General features: G+C 39.1%; 3 protein-coding genes across 6 annotated transcripts; all 3 read left to right on the top strand.

Moving 5' to 3' along the window:
- Nucleotides 1-647: 647 nt before the first annotated feature.
- LOC148153353 (uncharacterized) lies at nucleotides 648-1,392 on the top strand. The gene is made up of 2 exons (XM_088001635.1): nucleotides 648-1,294; nucleotides 1,380-1,392. The coding sequence occupies exons 1-2, from the start codon at nucleotides 648-650 to the stop codon at nucleotides 1,390-1,392; spliced, it is 660 nt and encodes a 219-aa protein (XP_087857761.1).
- Nucleotides 1,393-1,394: 2 nt separating this feature from the next.
- On the top strand, nucleotides 1,395-3,257 carry LOC148153352 (uncharacterized). Its single transcript, XM_088001634.1, has one exon. It carries the CDS (start codon nucleotides 1,395-1,397, stop codon nucleotides 2,604-2,606), a length of 1,212 nt encoding a protein of 403 aa, XP_087857760.1. The 3' UTR covers nucleotides 2,607-3,257.
- Nucleotides 3,258-7,098: 3,841 nt separating this feature from the next.
- Nucleotides 7,099-19,096, top strand: mak (male germ cell-associated kinase). Of its 4 annotated transcripts, XM_088001297.1 has the most exons (16): nucleotides 7,099-7,296; nucleotides 9,068-9,474; nucleotides 10,865-10,919; nucleotides 11,398-11,519; nucleotides 13,297-13,379; nucleotides 14,097-14,229; nucleotides 14,390-14,561; nucleotides 14,971-15,138; nucleotides 15,266-15,511; nucleotides 15,591-15,796; nucleotides 15,958-16,097; nucleotides 16,287-16,433; nucleotides 17,127-17,213; nucleotides 17,551-17,670; nucleotides 17,837-17,938; nucleotides 18,441-19,096. In XM_088001297.1, exons 2-16 carry the CDS (start codon nucleotides 9,374-9,376, stop codon nucleotides 18,599-18,601), a joined length of 2,043 nt encoding a protein of 680 aa, XP_087857423.1. In that variant the 5' UTR covers nucleotides 7,099-7,296; nucleotides 9,068-9,373; the 3' UTR covers nucleotides 18,602-19,096. The 4 variants fall into 4 exon arrangements, with proteins under 4 accessions (XP_087857423.1, XP_087857420.1, XP_087857421.1 ...); XM_088001294.1 differs by lacking the exons at nucleotides 13,297-13,379; nucleotides 17,127-17,213 and adding an exon at nucleotides 12,290-12,369 and having other exon boundaries at nucleotides 7,105-7,296; XM_088001295.1 differs by lacking the exons at nucleotides 13,297-13,379; nucleotides 17,127-17,213; nucleotides 17,837-17,938 and adding an exon at nucleotides 12,290-12,369 and having other exon boundaries at nucleotides 7,110-7,296.
- Nucleotides 19,097-19,104: the final 8 nt, after the last annotated feature.

Genomic DNA, 19,104 nt, shown 5'->3' with positions numbered 1-19,104 from the left:
CTGCAGTGTGAACGCACCCTAACTAAGCAGTTTGGATACTGAAGTGTCTGGATAAAAAAGACTTTTCCCCTCCACCAATCACAGCCACTCTGTGAGGAAAAACCCACCTGATAAAAGACACTTTGCAGCCGCATTTACGCAGAATCGCGGTGCCGCGGCTGCGCAAATGATCCATTTTCTGTGTTTTTAAGATCGTTTGTAGTAAGTTCGGTTATTGAAGTAATCTGAAAACAATCCTGCTTGTGTTTACTGCTTCTGTGTGTCAGTCGTGTCTCAGTCAAGCACTTAAATAATTTTTTGCGCTACATCATGGAAAGAGTGGAAGTATTCAGTGAGTGGAGGAGTCCTTCTCAGCCTCAGAGCCTCTAAAACATGTAAACTTTCACTTTCCCCCCTTTAAATTAAACATTATTTCTCCCAGCTGCACACAGCTGGTGACACCTAGCAACGGTTGCTGAGCTGACGCAACTTGCTTGGATGGAATCTGGCCCTTTATGACATCACAGAGCTTTCTGAGTATTCCGAGCAACAATTCTTTCCTTCTGCCACTTTCTTTGTGAGAGACAGCTGGAGTTTGTTGAGAGACTGAGATAGTTTGTGATTTAAGCGAAATTTTGTTTTACTTTCCATTGCAAATCCAAGAAGCTATGAGCCACTTAAAGAATCCAAAGCCTCTTGCCTTCCCGGCTCTTACCGGGGACATGATCGCACCGATGATTGAAGACTTTCTTTGGTCCATTTCATTGGATCAGATGTTGGATTTGGCCAAGGGGAAACCTGATTGCGACACAAAGTCCAGCTTGAAGAATCTGTTATTAATATTAGTGGATAAATGTTGCACCTTCATTCTCTGCAATATCCCTAAAGAGGGCATGAAATCCCAAGATGTGGACACAATCTTGGGCAATGTGCTGCTAACAACATTTGAGGACATCTTTGCGATTACGGGGAAGATTCATCCCATGAGCTTTGACAGTTTCAATGAGTTATTCATTAAATATGTCAAAGAATCGTTGAGATCTGTCTGCTCTACACATGATCCAGTAACGTCTGTGGTCCGCCACTTGTCTTGGTCGGAGGCAGGGGATTCCATCTTTCCACATGCACTCCGGCTGATAGAGGAATTGTTAATGATTTACTTGCAAGAAAATAGTGAGACAGAACAAAAAATTGCTGAATACCAGCAACGGAGAAAAGACCACCCAGGTGCCAGCTCGGATGTTGGTAATTTCCAAGCTGTGGAGAAAGACACCACCAACACTCCACAAAATAGAGGAACCCAAAAAGCTAAGAAGTGTCATGAGAAATGCCTTGAGAAATTAGACTCTGAGGAGGAAACAGATGAGACGTGTGACAGAAATCTTGTTTCTGAAAATCAGGAATCAGACTTGAAGATGGTGGATGAATTCATTTTGGAGGAACTTTCAAAGGTCACTAATGCAAATGATTTGATCTCTAAAGAGAGGGAATCAGATATAAAGATGGTGGATGAATTTATTTCTAAAGAGTTTTCAGATCTGACAAAGGCAACTCATCTTGTACTTAAGGAAAAGGAGTCACGTCTGGAAATGATGGAAGACTTCATCTTTGACATGCTGCCAATGGTCAGGGAAGTGAAAAAGTCAATCTCTGACCAACACCATTTAGAGATCCCAGATAATTCATTGGATGCTCTTCCACCAACTGAAAACCGAGGGTCTAGAAATGAAGAGGCTTCGGTTGTGATAATGGAAGAGGCGCCAACTGAAATCCGAGGGTCTAGAGATGAAGAGGCTTCGGTTGTGATAATGGAAGAGGCACCAACTGAAATCCGAGGGTCTAGAGATGAAGAGGCTTCGGTTGTGATAATGGAAGAGGCACCAACTGAAATCCGAGGGTCTAGAGATGAAGAGGCTTCGGTTGTGATAATGGAAGAGGCGCCAACTGAAATCCGAGGGTCTAGAGATGAAGAGGCTTCAGTTGTGCCTCTTCCCATAGCACAACAAAAGAACAAAGCAGCTGGAGTCGAAATGAAGAAGAACCTTCTAAATGAAAGCAAAGAACATTGCGAGAGAGTTTCACCAGCACCAGGACATGAAGAAACAACAGTTTCATCAGTGGAAAACTTCATTTCGGAGGAATCAACCCACTCAAAAGGGAGACAGTTAGTTGATGCAGAGCAGGAGTCAGTGGTTACCACAAAGCTTGCTGAACCGCTGCCAGTGAGTTCAGACGCAGAAAAGGAGGAGCAGCAGTCATCCATCATGCTGCTTGTTAATGCAATCGTTACGAAGGCCATAACAAAATCAAGGATAATCTGCAAGTACAAACACCTCCAACAAATCACAGAGAGGCTGTCTGAGAAAATCTGTGCTGAGGTCAAGGTGCAAGATCTAAAGGACATTCAAAGTAAACTGAACAGTCTCAGCAAAAAAATATTGAGAGAAGTCTCCAAAAAAATAGGCTGCTCAAAAAAAGATATTCTCTTACTGTTGGATTTAAACAATTCAGTGGTAGATGAGGCATTCATTTCTATTTTCAAAGAGAAAATAGTAAAAAAAAAACAGAAACCCAGCCTCATCAGACATTTCTGGACCTCTATAAGCAAGACTTTCAAGTCCCTATAAATAATTTTCTTATTTGTATGCAAGCCTATAATATAAATGTACGTTGGGGTTTACTGTGTTGCCCTGAGACAGATTGGTGAACTGTTACTTATGTAATTCCAATTTGCTAAATTTTTTGGTCAGTTCAAACAAAAAGGATTACAATGTAAGAGGCTGCATAGCGGCACAGTTGGTATGTTGCCTTGCAGCAAGAAGGTCATGGGTTTTATTCCCAGGCCGGTGTTTTTCTGCATGGAGTTTCATGTTCTCCCTGTGCATGTATGGGTTCTCTCCGGGTGCTCCGGCTTCCTCCCACAGTAAAAAAAAAAAAAGAAAAAAGAAGCCTGTCAGGTTAATTGGTCTGTATAAATTCTCCCCAGGTGTGTGTGTGTGTGTGTGTGTGTGTGTGTGTGTGTGTGTGTGTGTGTGTGTGTGTGTGTGTGTGTGTGTGTGTGTGTGTGTACGGCTGGCTGTCTTGTCTGTCTGTGTTGCCCTGAGACAGACTGTCAACCTGTGATGTACTTCTAATTTGCACAATTTTTTGGTCAATTCAAACAAAAAGGGTTCAATTGTTAGGGGCTGCACAGTGGTGCAGTTGTTAGAGCTGTTGTCTTGTACCAAGAAGGTCCTGGGTTCAATTTCCGGGCCCAGGTGCATGTGTGGGTTTTCTCCGGGTGCTCCGGTTTCCTCCCAGTCCAAAAAAATAACGGTCAGGTTAATCAGTCTCTCTGAGATACACAGGAGCAGCGGCCACTAATCCGCCGTGACTAATTAGTTTTTCTAAAACACGACTTAATCAGTTAATAAATAGCTTTTTTTCATTTTATATTGTTTCTGAACTGCTCGTGCTTTGCTAGAGTAGGGGTGCAATATCAAGGGAGGTTTTGAGTTAGGTGACAAACTGAACGACGTCATGACGTTCAGACCAGCACGTCTTCCTCTGACTCCTTATTAAAACATTCATAACTTTATTACATAACAACATAAAAAAAATCAACAAAACGTGTTCAAATTAATGACCCAACAAAAATAATAATCTCAGTAATTGTTTCAACAAGGTGTTGCGCAATTATGTGCGTTTCGGTTCCATTACCAAAATAACTTCCAGAGAAGGAAACTGAAATTAACTAATCAACCTCCGCTGTGTTCAGGGAGCGCTTATTAATGATCGCAAAATAAATATCAAGTCTGAAATCCTAATATCATAACGGACTGAATGTTATGTTTTTAACGTAATCTCTGGTCGGCTTGTGTAGCGCAGGCGGTTGCCACGGCAACGGGTGTGCTTAAACGACAGTGTGCTGTTCACACTGCCATGAAAAGATCGGATACAGGTTGCATTATGTCAAAAAAATCGGAATTGGGTCACTTCAGGCTGCAGTGTGAACGCACCCATCATAATTTGTATTGACACACGGAGCATAAAATCAGCCAAGAAAAGTATTCAGACTTTACTTATTTTATTAACTTCCATCGCTGAAAGGAGACGCTTTATCATTACATCCGAGAAGAGTTTCTAAAAAAGTCTGTGCAGCGTCTGAGGAGAAAGAGGAGGGTAGCTGATTATATGGACTGAAGACACTCCCTGAAATCACACCATGTCTCTGTGGCCTGATAAGTTTCTGTTTCTCATGAGAAATGGACCTTGGTGTCTAACAGAATCAAAAATGTAACTCTTTACTATGGGCCCTTTGTCTAACAGCGTGTGACTCTTTCTCGGCCTTGGTAAGGTGCGTTCACACTACAGGCTTAAGTGACCCAATTCCGATTTTTTGGCAATTCCGATTTTTTTGCCGGGGCCGTTCACACTGCCAATAAATGCGACCTGTATGTGTTCTGCAGTCTGAACGGGCAAACGACCTGAAAGTGTCCCGCATGCGCAGTAGAGGGCGCCATAGCGTCAGCGTTCTCAGTGTTCTGCCAACCGTCATAAAAAGAAGAAGTGCTCAGTGTTTGTGGAAGTAAACATGGAGGCTAACAGTGGAGCTTAGCTTACATATTTGAAGTTGTTGTCCGGCCGGAGCAACATATTAACAACTTAATCCTCATATAATTCGTCATGGTTGTTGTTTTTCTTCCCACTTGCGCATATCAGGACGCAGAATAGTGAGATTTGTTGAGAATCAGTGACGTTCAGTTTGGATGAATGCGACCTGGACGTTAGGTTGCATTTGAATCGGATACGTATCGGATATGGGTCACATTCGAAAAAGAATCCGACTTGTGCTGTTCACACTGCCATGAAAAGATTGGATACAGGTCGCATTACTCAAAAAAAATCGGAATTGAGTCACTTCAGCCTGCAGTGTGAACGCACCCTTTGTAGTCAAAACCAGCAGCTCTGCCTTTCTCTCTATTCTGTTGCTATAGCGATTGGTCCTCAGTCAACTGCTGTGTGTGTGAGACAGAAAGCTGGAGAAGGATTTCTATCTTTATGAGACACCAGTCAATTTTAATGAAAAAAGCAGTCCGAACAACTGCTTCCCGTTCAGGATCCGTAAGGCCAATCCACATATTGTTTGAAGCATTTGTCGTCTCTGATAGTATCGCGATTCATATCTGTAGCTCATTCACAGAAATAGCAGCGATGAGAGAAAAATGGTGTGCGCTGAGCTCAGAAATTTTTCAGAAAAGTCTGAAAATGAATGGTTGAGTGCCTGAGGTTACCCTGTCACTTGATTTCACTCTGAAGCACCTTGACAGAAAACCGTCAGCCCTAGAGAAATTTCGAAAACATTTTACCAGAGCAGGGATTCGGTGCGATATCATGACCAACTTTCATACCACTAGTACAAGTTTTGCGGCCATGAGAGCGATTTGAAAATTATTTTGGGGTCAAAATTCCACTCCGTTTCTCACTCTAAAAAAGCGGCAGTTGATGTCAGTTACACTCTAAGGAGCCCCCCAGGGGACATGGGGAATTTTTTTTCTTTTGCGTTCTCGCAAAACTTTTGCGTTCCCTCGCAAAAGGTTTTGCGTTCCCTCTTAAAACTTTTGCGTTCCCTCGCAATAATCTACTGATCAGTTCATGCGGCATAATTGATACTGTAAGCCTTTTATACGGTGGCCGCCGTACTTTCTGCTTTAATACAAGCTTATAAGGTTTTTCCACGGACTATTGAGTTATTATCGCAGTGTAATAAGTCATCTGATTGTGTCTCTATTGTGTTCGTGTCTGAATGGTTTAAAGGGCTGCTTTCTGTGCCGTTCCATCTGAGTCTTAACAGACATAAACATGCAGTAAATAAATCGATTTTCAATCAGTTTTTTTGCACCAAAGCGTTAATAATAATAAACACGTTTTCACTGAGGCTATATAAGAGCAATATGAATGAAATAAGTAATTATTGATATGACAGGAGCAGCGGCTTTGACACCTGGTGGTGTGCGTGTCGACGTGGGAGTGACGTCATCAAATATGAATGGGAAGGTGACGCTGCTGGCTGTGTGTGTATGAGGAAGCGGGTGAGCTGGTTGGTCAGTCCTCGCAAAGTTTGGAGCATGATAATAAAAATTTAAAAAATGGATAATTGTGACAGAACAAAGAAGAGGTTAGGAGTTAATTGATAGACGGACAGATGAGATTCCCCGAGTTAACCCAGTGCGGCCCTCTACCACCATTAGTTTGCTGTGTTTTATAATAATAAAACGTGTTTTTTTTCTTTTGCGTTCGCTCGCAAAAGTTTTGCGAGTGAACGCAAAAGAAAAAAAATTCCCCATGTCCCTGGGGGGCTCCGTAACACTCTGCGTTTCGGCAGTTGGAAATTTCGCTCGTTTTTCGCTTTTTACGTCGCCGTCGTAACTCGGATCCCCAATAAAAAATAACAACTCCCTTCTCGGCATCGAGCCGCACGATTTGATACCACTTTTGTGGGTGGGCACGCAGCGGTACGAGCCGCATTAACGGTGACGGAAGAAAAATAAATAATCTATAATAATAAAGAGACATTCTATTGGGTGTAGAACAATAGCTGCCTGCCATGCAATGCATCACTGCTCTCCCTATGCATTGCTATGGGCAGGCCCCAATATGGTTATGACATTTTTTTTTTTTTTTTTTTAAAGAGTCAATATAACTGAAGTTCGTAGTGTTGTTGGTTCTCTTGTAAACTGAAAAGTAAATCATGCTGCGCCATCTACTGGTGCAAAATCTGTACTGCTTTCACATGATGTAAATCTCTTAATAAGTCAATTTTTCCTATCATTTAGGCGTGTATTTAGTGCTAGGAAAACTATTCGCTTCCTCTTCGTTCTCGAAGCAGTTTTTTAAGAGGGGTTGTTGGAGGGTGTCAAAATGAAATTAAAAATGGAAATGGGCTAAAGCTAGTTAATGGTATCTAACATGTCGTTCAAAGGTTATGAAGGGGGCTGGTGCCTATCTCCAGCATAATCTAAGACATATTTGTTTAAAAATACATCTTCGTCAGGTTAAATAAAAAATACACATGAAATGTCAACATAAATGTTAATTTTATCAGTCACACACCACCGGTCCCTCCTTGAAGGACAACATTCCCCACAAAGCATTGCGCCTCTTGTCACCTGGTAGCCGAACAAAGGGGTCGCGTTTGTGTGTACGTTTCCATGGAAAGGAGTCTGGCGGACACATGCACGCACACAGTTTATCGTGTGAGCTGTGATACAGATACTTCGTCCAGTTTATCAGGAGCTATCAGCGGAGCCAGACAACGGCTGCGGAAACGAGCGACTGGTGAGTTTAAAAAACACACAGAGGAAAAACTACAGGGAGTCACCGCTTACTGATAAGAAGCAATGGAGAAAGTGAGCTGTTAGAAACGGACATGCCAGAAACTAATTTTGACCGCTATTCATAGCAATTCCTAGCGGTCACTGTGAATTGTGTATAGTTGCCTGACAAAACTGTCTAAAGAAGGCCAGCTTATTTGTTTGACGTGTCGGTTTTTCAGGAAGGCATGGTTACTGAATTTGACTAAGTTCTGATAAATAACGTTAATATTATTTATTTAACTGAGCATGATCACATGAAGTAGTTTTCTCCCGCCATTATGCGGTCAGGTTAGTATCTGAGTGTCGCTGACCTTGATTAGCTTCAGAATGTCATGTGGTCTAGGTACCTCTTAATTCCCTTTAATCCCTCCCCAGCAGATTGCAGACCAGCAGACCTCTGGCCTTTATTCTCCTTTGGCTGCTCATTGTCTCAATGCGACCTGGATAGAGCTGGAATTTGTTTCGAGAGAGTGCCTATAATAATAACTTGAAGAAAGATGCATTTAATTCCTGATGAGCTGCACAAATTATTCTTAATTTTGGAAATGAGTCACTATACTAGGGAGTTTTATAATTAAATAAATTTTGCATATAATTAATTAAATCAATTTTATTGTGTAACCAGCACACGACTGCTATTCATTGTGTTTATTCTAGTGAAATTTTGTGAAACACCTGTAGTGTATATTAGACAGTGATTCTCCCACAAAAACAAATACACTAAAAGCTATAGATTTTTTTTTATTTCTTGACCTTCAGGTGCCTTTGTTATATGATAAACATATACATTTATATAGTTATATGTGTATTTTTAATGGAAAAGTATGTTAAGAAACATTTTATTTATTTCCTTGAAAGACTGACCATAAGTACTTTGGGACTTTTTTCTTTTGTATACATACAGTATTCTTTGTAGCTTGGCAACTGTTAGAAAAACAACAACAATAAATAAGTGTTGATAATTTATTTTTCAGCATGCCTGATTATTTTAGCCAGGATACACGTTTAATTTTTGTGAGTTATATCCGGATAAATCACATTTTTATGATAAGTCAAAGATTATTCTGTTTTGCTTTTGTTCTGAAGTCTACGAATCTAAGTCAAAATAATACGTAAATGTTGTTGATAACAATTATAAACTACAAGCCTCAACATATTATTTCAACAACAGTCTGTTACTATTTTTAAATAAAAGCAACTATTTTGTAATAACATAATTAATTTTTGGAACTGTGGAGCAAGCTTCAAAGGGAAAATGAGGTTTATTGTAAGGGCTCTGTAGTTGTTGTCCGTGTAATTCTGAAGGAACCTTTAGGGTGGGGGATTTTCCTCAACATAACAGCCAAACAGCGTGATCACTATGCCCCATGGCGTCGATCAAATCCTTCTGCCAGGCAGGGAGCTTGGGGGATGTTGTGGATGCCGGTAAGCGTGTTGGTGATGTAACAACCTATTTGCATCTCCCATGGACTAATCCCTCCGGGGCTGGTTGTGTCATCACCCCGGGGTGATCATGTCACAGCTTCCTACACGACTAAAGTGCTGCACACCTGATCCTCCTCATCCAGGCAAAAAAACAAGAAGTGATCAGAGCATCATCTTTATCCCGTCTCTCTTATAATTCAGATTTCTGAGATTGTGGAAGGTGATTAGGAGTTTATAAATAATGTTCCATTTACAATTGACATGTTGCTAATGGAATTCTTTTTCTTCTTCTTTTTTTTTATTTTCAGATGCTTGACAAGCAACTACAAGAAGACCTTTACTACAGACTTGACTACATCACCAAGGTACGCTTCCTGTATTCATGGACAAGCAACTACAAGAAGACCTTTAAACTCCTGACTCAGTAGATGTGGAACATTTTCTCTGGTTGAAGATTTTTCATTTTGGAATAGAAGAAGTGAAATCTTTTGGAGGTCAGACCAAACATTAGGTCAAGTGAAGAAAACGGGGGAGTAATTTGAACTGCTATATCAGAGCTGCTCGCCTAACACCTAAAGAGAACCGAGACGCTGATGAAACAATTTTAAGAGAAGATGAATCGCTACACCACCCTGAAGCAGCTGGGTGACGGCACCTATGGCAGCGTGCTGATGGGGAGAAGCAACGAGTCTGGAGAACTCGTGGCTATCAAGAGGTAGGGATTTCATCTTTTTCTTGTTAAACCCTTAGAAATGGTTATCTAATGCAAAAATTCAGAAGTTAGAATAGAATAATATTTAGACAGATTAATAATATGACACATTCACATATCAATATTTTTTCGACAGTGATTATTTTAACTGCAGGAATGCACACAAAAATTCAAAACAAGACATATAACATGCTCTAATTGCTTTTATCTGAAAACAGACGAGCAACAGTTGTTGATATTGATGGTAAAATGAGATAATTGCAATCTTGATGTTATCTGTAATGTTTTTATTTTGATATTTGACACTTGTACAGCAGCAACACATAATTTTAATTGTGCAGAACATTATACTTTTCTGTCCTGTGGTCTTTTATAGTGTATAGTCTTTTATATGTTTCTGTTTGCCTACAGGTAGAGCCTGCAGCCGGTTTCTTTGCAGATGCTTCACTTATACTTTATTTACTGTTGTTTTAGATCACCATTACCTTAATAAGAGTAATGAGATGCCCTCCTTTTGCTTTTATAATAGCAAAATATGGTGACCTACATTTTTCGAGACCAGAAATATTTCCAAACATTACTGCTTTGCTATGTTTTCTGTATAATCTCAGAAATTCAGCACAAAGTGTTACAAATTAAATAGAAAAATAAATCCAGTTACAACCAAATCTTTAAAGTGGAGCTTTTGTTATATGAAATATCTGTGATATTCTCAAGCGGTCATTGTTAACAGATGTAATATGAAACTATAGAATTAGGCCCTGGGGTAATTTGTCTATTTCAGCTTTCTTGCGATCAATAGTGCAAACAAACCAGTAGCCTACATTTCTTTGTCTGACATGCGGCCACGGTGTTCAATAATAGACGAGAAACCCGGGAGATGGGTTCACTTGTTGATCGTTTGGTTACCATGCAAGATAATACATGTGGTGACGGCGAAAGGCAGTGAAAGTAGAGGGTGGGGCGTGTCAGGTTCCTGATATTGTGGAGCAGATGAGGAGAAAAGGATTTGTGCTCACTCTTTAGCTCTTATGTAATACCGGAGGGCGGGAGAAATATTGTTGATTTGAGAGGATAAACCAGAGCCAGCTGGCACGCTCATAATAACACTGGCAAATTAATTGGTGAAGTCCAAATGTGAAAAAAAAGGAATGTTTCACAGCAAGAAGAGTCACTGTGGCTGTAAAATCTTGGACCCTTGAAGCTTTGTTCTTGGAATAATGTAAGCTGGAACTTAAGATAGGTCAAAAGGACTGAATTATTTATAGAGTGACACAAAAGACATAGTGCTATTACTGTACAGATAATAATAGTGCAGTGTTGCATGTTCAAGATAAAATCATTTCTTTTACTGCACATCTCATTGTTTTTGTTTATTTCCCGTCTTTCCTAGGATGAAGAGAAAGTTCTACTCATGGGAAGAATGTATGAATCTAAGGGAAGTCAAGGTATGGTCACTGGTATCACTGAAACCCAGCGAATGAATTCAAATAGGTTGCTTTGAGATGCAAGAAATGCGACACACTTGATCAAGAACCATGTGTCACCGAAGCGGTTTGACAGGAGCTTTGGTGTCAGTCTGCCGATTAAAGATGAAGTCAGAGAAAAAGCGTGGACAAAGCGATTTCTAAAGCGAAACATGTTTTCTGTGGAGACGTGCATGTTTATTAAATTCATTCAGTGCTGTTAATTACAGCTCTTTAAGAGAAATCGACATCTTCAGAAATCCGTACTAAAAGGTGATAAGTTTGCAAAACCAGCAAATTTCACCACAAAATTGACATTGCATCGTCTAAGAACGGTGCATCCATCTTACAGAATTGTCAATTTGTTGTTAATGTACATAAATAAGCATGATTTTTCAAGCTTTATAGTGTGTGTGTATTTTTTTTGTCTTTAACATTGTCTCTCTCTCTCTCTCTGCAGTCTTTGAAGAAATTGAACCATGCGAATGTGGTGAAACTAAAGGAGGTTATCAGAGAAAATGATCACCTCTACTTTGTTTTTGAGTACATGAAAGAAAACCTGTATCAGCTGATGAAGGACAGGTAAGAAGAGGAAGAACACAGTCTGTGTACTTATTTTATTTATATTACAGCATCAGAAATATCTGGATCACAAAAACGTATCTTAAAATGTTTTAGACAACAGGGTTTCCCTCAGTGTATAATAAGCTTGGCGGGCCACCAGGCTTTACTTATGCCCCCACCAGGCTTAGCATTGTTAATTTATTATTATTATTTTTTTTTAATGATTACCTTTTTTAAGACTTTATAGTTGATGTTTATGTATTAGTCTACCGGTCTTTCATAAATGCATAACTGTCAAACGATATTTTAAAATTTCCTGTCAACATTTTTTTTTTACTCAAAATCACGGTGGATGGCTGGATGACCGCCGTAGCGCCCTGAGAACCGGCCTTAGCAAGTTTTCTGGGGGAAATCCTGGACAAGTATTATTACTATTGGGTGTTTGTTGTCCATGTTTCCTTAGGAATATTTTAACTCATGGAACTATGGTCACATATTTCCATTTCCTAGTGCATTGTAAAAAAAAACATCAACAGCCCTCAGACTTGAGAGACTCATCTCTAGAGGCCTTGATGTTTATGCCAGTTAGGAAACGCCCCAGTGTGTATGCTTGCAGAGCACAGTTGGGTCTTTCCAATAAATACAAAACATAGACAAGAGAATCTGTTCCTAGTGTTTTATAATAAAAGAGAATAGTCACTAAACATTGCTCTACAAGAGAACTATATTTGTGATGATCTATTGTCTGCCTGCCCCTCAAAATGAAATGTCAATTTGTATGTTTACAGAAGAAAATTGTTTCCTGAGTCAGTGATAAGAAACATAAGCTTTCAGATTTTGCAAGGCCTGTCATTTATTCACAAGCACGGTAGGTGTACCGTGCTGGGGTCATGCTTTCAGATCTTGTGAGAGCGGCTTCATTCTGCAAGATTCAGTGTGAAAGTATTGGCATTATTTTCAAATCTAAATTCCAGAGGAAAATTGTGACACTGCATTAAGTGATTTTTCCAAAGAACAATAGCTGGATTGTTTTAAGTGCATCAAATTCTTGCAGTATGTGAACCCTCCATAACTTGCCTGATGGAAACATTTGTCTAACTCTCTGATCTGTTCTGTTTCTATGCGATGAAAGGATGCATGGATGCTCTCACTTTTTATCTTTAGGTATTAATTGCTTTAACTAGATGACATCATCACAACATCACAAATAGGAAAGAAAAATATTTCATACAAAAGCACGAATGTGTAAATATACTTTCTGTAGAGCCACTCAACCACATTTACTGTGGATCGGTTTGTAATAGTAATGGTAGTTCTAATAGAGTGACTCAGTTAAAGTCCTAACCTAAACCCAGTTCAGAATATGATGCAAAGTTGTTATTCATCAAATTTGAGTTTTAGCGGATTTACAAAGAGGGACCATCACTACCTAAATGTTTCAAACGCATAAAGAACTGCCTCAAAAATTGGTTTAACAAAGTATTCACTTGTATGTAAAAAAAAAAAAAAAATTATGTCCAAAGCCACATATAATATTCTTACACTTCAGAAATATGTACAATGTTATGTCCATACATGACAGAAAGTACAAAAGATACTTTGAAATTTTGGGTTGTAATGTGACAAATTATCCAACAAAAGCTCAAGGGTTGCAAAAAATGATTGCATAAAAGCACTACAAACATCCAAGCATCTCTCCATCCAAAATGCATGTACCTTTCCAGACTTCTCTTTTCTTAACACTTTTTCTTTGATTTCCTTTCTTCTCTTTTCTTTCTCTTTGATGTGCTGTTAGAGAGAATAAGATGTTCTCAGAGAATGAAATTAGGAACATCATGTTTCAAGTGCTGTCTGGGTTGGCTTTTGTGCATAAGCATGGTAAGGGGCTTTGTCATTTTTCTCTTTTGGAAAAAAGTAACATAACCTTTTGCTTTTTAGGTTTGATATATTTCATGTAAACAATCTTGTCACCATGACTCATGAGAAGGAATGCATTGCATATGCAAATACACTGGCGTTATTAGGTATAGCCACTAGGTATGCCCAGGCTTTCCCTTGAATAAAATTTATAGAGACATACAGCAAAATATATCTTTTGAGGCCATTAAACACTTTCACCCCTTTGGCTATATTTGATTGATTTACAAACAGGTGATTCCATTATCTAAATATGGGAGAGATTTTTCAGTTTCCTACAATACAGAACCTTCTGAACTCGAATTTTGCTAGAAATGTGGAGGGAATGAAATATTTTCAGGTAAATTTGTGATGTTTGATTGTAATTGAATATTTAATCAAAAGCGAGTTGAGCTCAAAAGACTGGAGGTCAGTGGATGAAAAGATTGTCTGCTTTGGCCCAGAACACGAAAATAAAAACTGGATTTTGCAGATATTTTCTTACATTTAAAGCCCAGCTGACACACAGTGAATTTATGTAGTGCAGGAATGAAAGTGAAACGTAGTAATCTTTTCTAAGCGGGGAGTTAATTATTTTATTTTTCAGCTGATCAGAGAGTGGATTCAAAATATTTTCTGTCATATTTTCATCATTATCTTGCTGCCTGATTATAAACTCTGAGTTATAATTTCTTCCAGGTTTCTTCCATCGAGACATGAAACCAGAGAACCTGCTGTGCATGGGTCCAGAACTGGTTAAAATAGCCGACTTTGGACTGGCCAGAGAGATCCGCTCCAAACCTCCTTACACAGATTATGTTTCAACAAGATGGTAAAAAAAAAAAAAAAAAAAAAAGATTTCCTGCATTTGGAGAAATATGATGTCAAAGCCGTTGTGTTTTTTTTTTTGCCAAAAAGCTTACATTTTTTTAAAAATTGTATGCTGATTTAAAATCAACTTTTATATTGAGGTATTTCTGGTCTGCATCAAGGTACCGCGCTCCTGAGGTGTTGCTAAGGTCGTCTACCTACAGTTCTCCTATTGATCTATGGGCTGTGGGCTGCATCATGGCTGAGCTTTACACCCTTAGACCTCTTTTTCCTGGAAATAGTGAAGTGGATGAGATCTTTAAGATCTGCCAAGTTCTGGGCACCGTTAAAAAGGTGAGGAATTTCTGGACGGAAAGAGGTGGAAAAGACTGCCCTAAATCAAGCCTTTCATTTAGCTGCTCCAGTAAAGTTATTACTATTTTATTGGTGTTACTATGAAGACGTTTTAAGATAGCATTGTTCAGCCCTAATATCTATATTTAAAAGGGTGGGGCGGTCCTTTATCATTTTATCCAGTTATTAAGAGCCAGAGTGGCTCTTAATTGCGACACCAAAATTGCTGGTTGCAAACCCCTGGGTTTGAGGAAGTACAAAAATATAGAATTAATTTATATTTTACGTAACAAAACAGTTAAATGCCCTTTTAGAAATGCCTTAAAAAAGACAAAATTTGATAGGCAAGGGTTTTTTTTTTTTGTTTTTTTTTTTTTGCACGTCATGATTTGATTATCTTTACAATTAGATGGATTGGCCAGAGGGATACCAACTGGCATCTGCCATGAATTTTCGCTTCCCCCAATGTGTGCCGACCAACTTGAAGACCCTTATTCCAAATGCCAGCAAGGAGGCTATTGCACTGATGCAGGACTTTCTGCAGTGGGACCCTAAGAAAAGGCCCACCGCTGTACAGGTAGGCGAAACTAAAGTTCTGACGTAAAGCCTTTTATGACGCCTCAGTCCAGTGTTCATGCTTTGAAATTTTGTATTGGTAGTAACAGTCTAACATATTTTACCGGTTCTGGTCTCTGCCTGGCAAGGCCTTGCGGTACCCTTACTTCCAAGTAGGCCAGGTGTTGGGGCCTCGTCCTCAGAGCCAAGAGGCGAAGAAGGTCCAAGCTCGTCCGATGGTTCAGAAGCAGCTCTCTGAGTCAAAGACAGATCCCCAGCAGTCATCGTCAGACTCCAAAGTTTCCGCATCTCCAAGAAACTATTTGCAGCATCAGCCTCTTCAGCAGATCCCAATGCCTCAGGTTGACAGTAAAACCGAAGGCATCAGCCACGCAGTGAGTAGTCTAATACGATTCTTTAACACCTCTGTATGGATCAAAACGTAATACCCTTTTTTTTATTTTTTTTTATCAGAAGGCAGCATCAATGGGCAGTGAAAATGCTGTGGGCAGCAGCGGGATGGGACTGCTGAAGAGTGGTCGTCGTCGCTGGGGTCAGGCAGTATCCAAGGCATCAGACAGCTGGGACGAATCCGACCAATCGGAGACCGCCGCCTCCAACTCCAAGAAACCCACCCTGGGGACTGCAGAGGGGGATAGGAAACAAGAGCACTGCTCACAGTAAGCGCTGCAATGTGTTAAACGTGTGGCAAATTCCAGTTATGAAGCACATCTTTGTACAGTTGATAAAATTGTAACAATGCAGCTTATTTAGAAAAAACAAAACAAAAAAAAAACTTTTTTTTTTTTTTTTTTTAATTAATATTTGAATTTGTTTGCAGGCCCAAAGAGCAAAAACCTCTATATTCATTCAGCACAGTTACAAAAATTCCCAGCAATGTTAAAGTTGGCCAAGCGGATTATAATCTTCCTGGATCAGCTGCAAGGCAGCACTATCTTGGCCAGTCTCGCTACCTACCAGGTAAGACAAATGGACAGCCTTCTTTGTGGCCAATAGGAGCACAATTCATCAAACAAAAATTGTCAAATATTAAATAAGTATTTTTGTGACATATGCAGTACTTTAACACATTTATCAGTCCATACATCCACCCATCACCTAAACCTGCTTGTCATTATCAATGCTATGTAAAATATTTGTTGTTTTAAGGTTTAATTGGCAAGAGTCAGACTTCCTCTGGAGAGAAGGAGTTGGGTGCAATGACATTGCGGGACCTGTGGGAGAGCTCCTCGAACGCTGTAAATAAACCACTTTGCCCTATTGGAGGAGGGTTAGCCGTCACCAGAGCTAACGCAGGTAACGACAGCTAATGGCTAATGCAGAAATGCTACATGGTGTTTTCCAGACTCTGAGATTACTTTAACATGTAGATACATGTAATAATGCTGTTTGAAAAGGAGAAATAGTCACATTTCTATTCATCTCTTACATTCACAAGTTACATTTTTAGCCTTTGTACTTCTCAGTTTTGGTGTGCAAGTTTTTCCTTTTGTGACTCCAAAGTGTAGTAAATGTATTTTTTTTTTAGAAACAAAAGTTATAAAGTTATGTTTACATTAACAAATAAAAAAAAAACTACAATGTCCTGTTGCTCAGCTACAGTTGTAATGCTTGTTAGCAGCTGCAGTGTCACACCACTCAAGCTTTGGGTTCAGGGCTCCAGAAGTGTTAGGGATCTTAATGCCTACCTTTTTAGGGTCTGTAGTGTAAGCAGCCACATAATATCTACCCCCCTTTACTTTGCCTGCCTTTCTTTCACCTTGTCCTTTCCTTTCGTTACTTATTCATGAGAATCCGTCTGACTGTTAAAGATCAAGTGCTTCTTAAATGACCACCTCTCTTTTCATTTTTTTCTTCACCTGTCTTTGTTTTACTGTTATTTCAAAGCGTTCCTTCTTTCACAACTTTGTTACCCTAAATCTTTTTTTCTTCTTTCTTTCCTACTGCCTGCATCACTTCTTCCACTCTTCCATTTTGCTGTGTGATTAGAAGAGAATGCCACTAAATCGGTGGATAGCACCCCAGAGAAAACTGTTGTCAAAGAAAGAATATTGGAGAAAATTGATCTGTCTAAAGGTACTTCTATTAAATTACTTATAAGTTAAAAATAGTGATACAAATTCAGACGCATTTCAAATTTGAATTCCATTAATGTGCAAAAGTTATATGCAATTTAGGGAAAGCGTGATTAAATAGCCAGAGTTGTGGCAAATCCAACCTAAGTCATTCAAACCGAGACTCACATAAATGTAACTCGTACAGCTGCGATTTCAGTATTTGTTTGTATATTACATTTTTATTCATTTATTGTTCATCAATCTGTTTTATTCTAGTCTAGGCTAGTTGAGTCTGTATTCATCGATCTACACAGACAAAATACACGCTCTTAAAATGCGTCTTTTGTTTCTTAAAGGGAACTTTGTGAGCACCAAGTACAACCTCTCCAGCGGCTACATCCCTTCTTTCCAGAAGAAAGAGGTTGGGACGGTGGGACAGAGAATCCAGCTCGCCCCTTTGGCTGGCCAGCACTCGAGTAAGAATTTCATCGGTCATTTGTTGTCAGATGGTAAAAGCCTTCCACACCTGTTTGATTCAAGCTTGCTTCTTTGTCAGTGACACTGTTCTCTTTTTCTAGCCTGTTACTTTGCACCTCTCTTTCAAAAGTTATTCAACCTTTTTCTCTTATTTCTTTACTTCAGTCAATCTTTCTTCTAATTCTTCTCCTGATCATAAAAAAGAAAAGACCAAATCTACAAAACTCAAGCCCATTTCCAACTCTTCACTGAGTGAAACTAATGAAGGTACTCATTTTGTAGCTAATCCTGGTGTTTTTAAAAAAAAAAAAAAATTAATTGGCTGATTAAGTCATTGAATATTTTAGTCGTAAATTTCTATATTTTTAAATTTTATATACCTACTCTGATTTTTTTTTTTAACAGTTATACTCCATAAAATATTATATGCATCCTGATGAGGCTTATTAGCTTAAAAGTAGCTATTGAAAGTAACCTTTCAGCAGGTAATAAGCATACTTTTCATTAAGCCCACATTAATGTATAATAAATGTTTTTGTCATATGTAATATTCCAATCTTAAATGTTTTCATAAGCAAAAAAAAAGTCCTCATAATTAACAGGAATAAAGGCTTAGACACGTTAGTCTATGTGTAGATGCTCTATACAATGTGTAAAATTGAGTTAACTAAACTTTCCAGTAATATTCTAATGCGTCAAATACGTATGCGTATATGTTGCTTGTTGTAAATTGGAAGTAGAAACACAACAATCTGCTGGTTCCCTTCAGATTTCGAGGGCTGGAAGAGGCGGGCAGACAGGACTCAGGTGAAGGGCAGCAGCTTTTCGGCATTGGGGAAGACGTCTGGTAATCTCCTGAGCAGAGCTCCTGCGGTGCAGCCAGTTCACGGCCGGGTCGACTGGACGTCCAAGTACGGCGGAAACCGATAATCCAAGGAAACAGGGCGCAACGACCGTCTGCTGTCCTTGGGTTATATTTGTCCTTATATTTGTCTTTGATAACAAATATAAATGCTGAGCAGTTTTTGCCACCTAACTCATCAACCACGCAGGATAAACACGTCACACCAATATGTGGTGAACCGACCAGCTTGTACATGTTTGCCAATACTGCTAGGGAGTCTCAAAGTATTATTTAGGGATCCAGTATGAGCAAGCCCAATTGTTAATGCTTGCATATTTTAAGTATTTGAATGCATTAGAGAGATGTACCTTTTTTTTAAAAAAACTTTTGATTTTGTTGTAAATAACCGTTTGTCAAGAAGTCTGCAAAGCTAAGTTCTGTTTTTTTGTGTTTAGGTAACAGTTGTGAAGGATTCTCATGATACTGTAGAGCAACTCTTGGACTCTTTGTATCATGCAATGAAAAAAGAAAAATGTAACATTTTGTATTTATTTTATACTAATAAACATATAGATGTTCAAGGTGTATT

The sequence above is a fragment of the Poecilia mexicana genome, unplaced genomic scaffold, assembly GCF_051168715.1.
Source record: "Poecilia mexicana isolate PSO_F unplaced genomic scaffold, ASM5116871v1 scaffold_20, whole genome shotgun sequence".
In the NCBI taxonomy this organism is placed as follows: Eukaryota; Metazoa; Chordata; class Actinopteri; order Cyprinodontiformes; family Poeciliidae; genus Poecilia; species Poecilia mexicana.
Note: the sequence above shows the minus strand (reverse complement) of the source record. Positions and strands in the feature narration are given on the sequence as shown.

Bases quoted from the DNA above. Each gene is read 5' to 3' on its own strand.
- LOC148153353 (XM_088001635.1), top strand. From the start codon at position 648: ATGAGCCACTTAAAGAATCCAAAGCCTCTTGCCTTCCCGGCTCTTACC.
- mak (XM_088001297.1), top strand. From the start codon at position 9,374: ATGAATCGCTACACCACCCTGAAGCAGCTGGGTGACGGCACCTATGGC. The intron at 14,230-14,389 runs GTAAAAAAAAAA...GTCTGCATCAAG, and splicing joins GATTATGTTTCAACAAGATG to GTACCGCGCTCCTGAGGTGT. The intron at 17,939-18,440 runs GTACTCATTTTG...GGTTCCCTTCAG, and splicing joins ACTGAGTGAAACTAATGAAG to ATTTCGAGGGCTGGAAGAGG.
- LOC148153352 (XM_088001634.1), top strand. From the start codon at position 1,395: ATGGTGGATGAATTCATTTTGGAGGAACTTTCAAAGGTCACTAATGCA.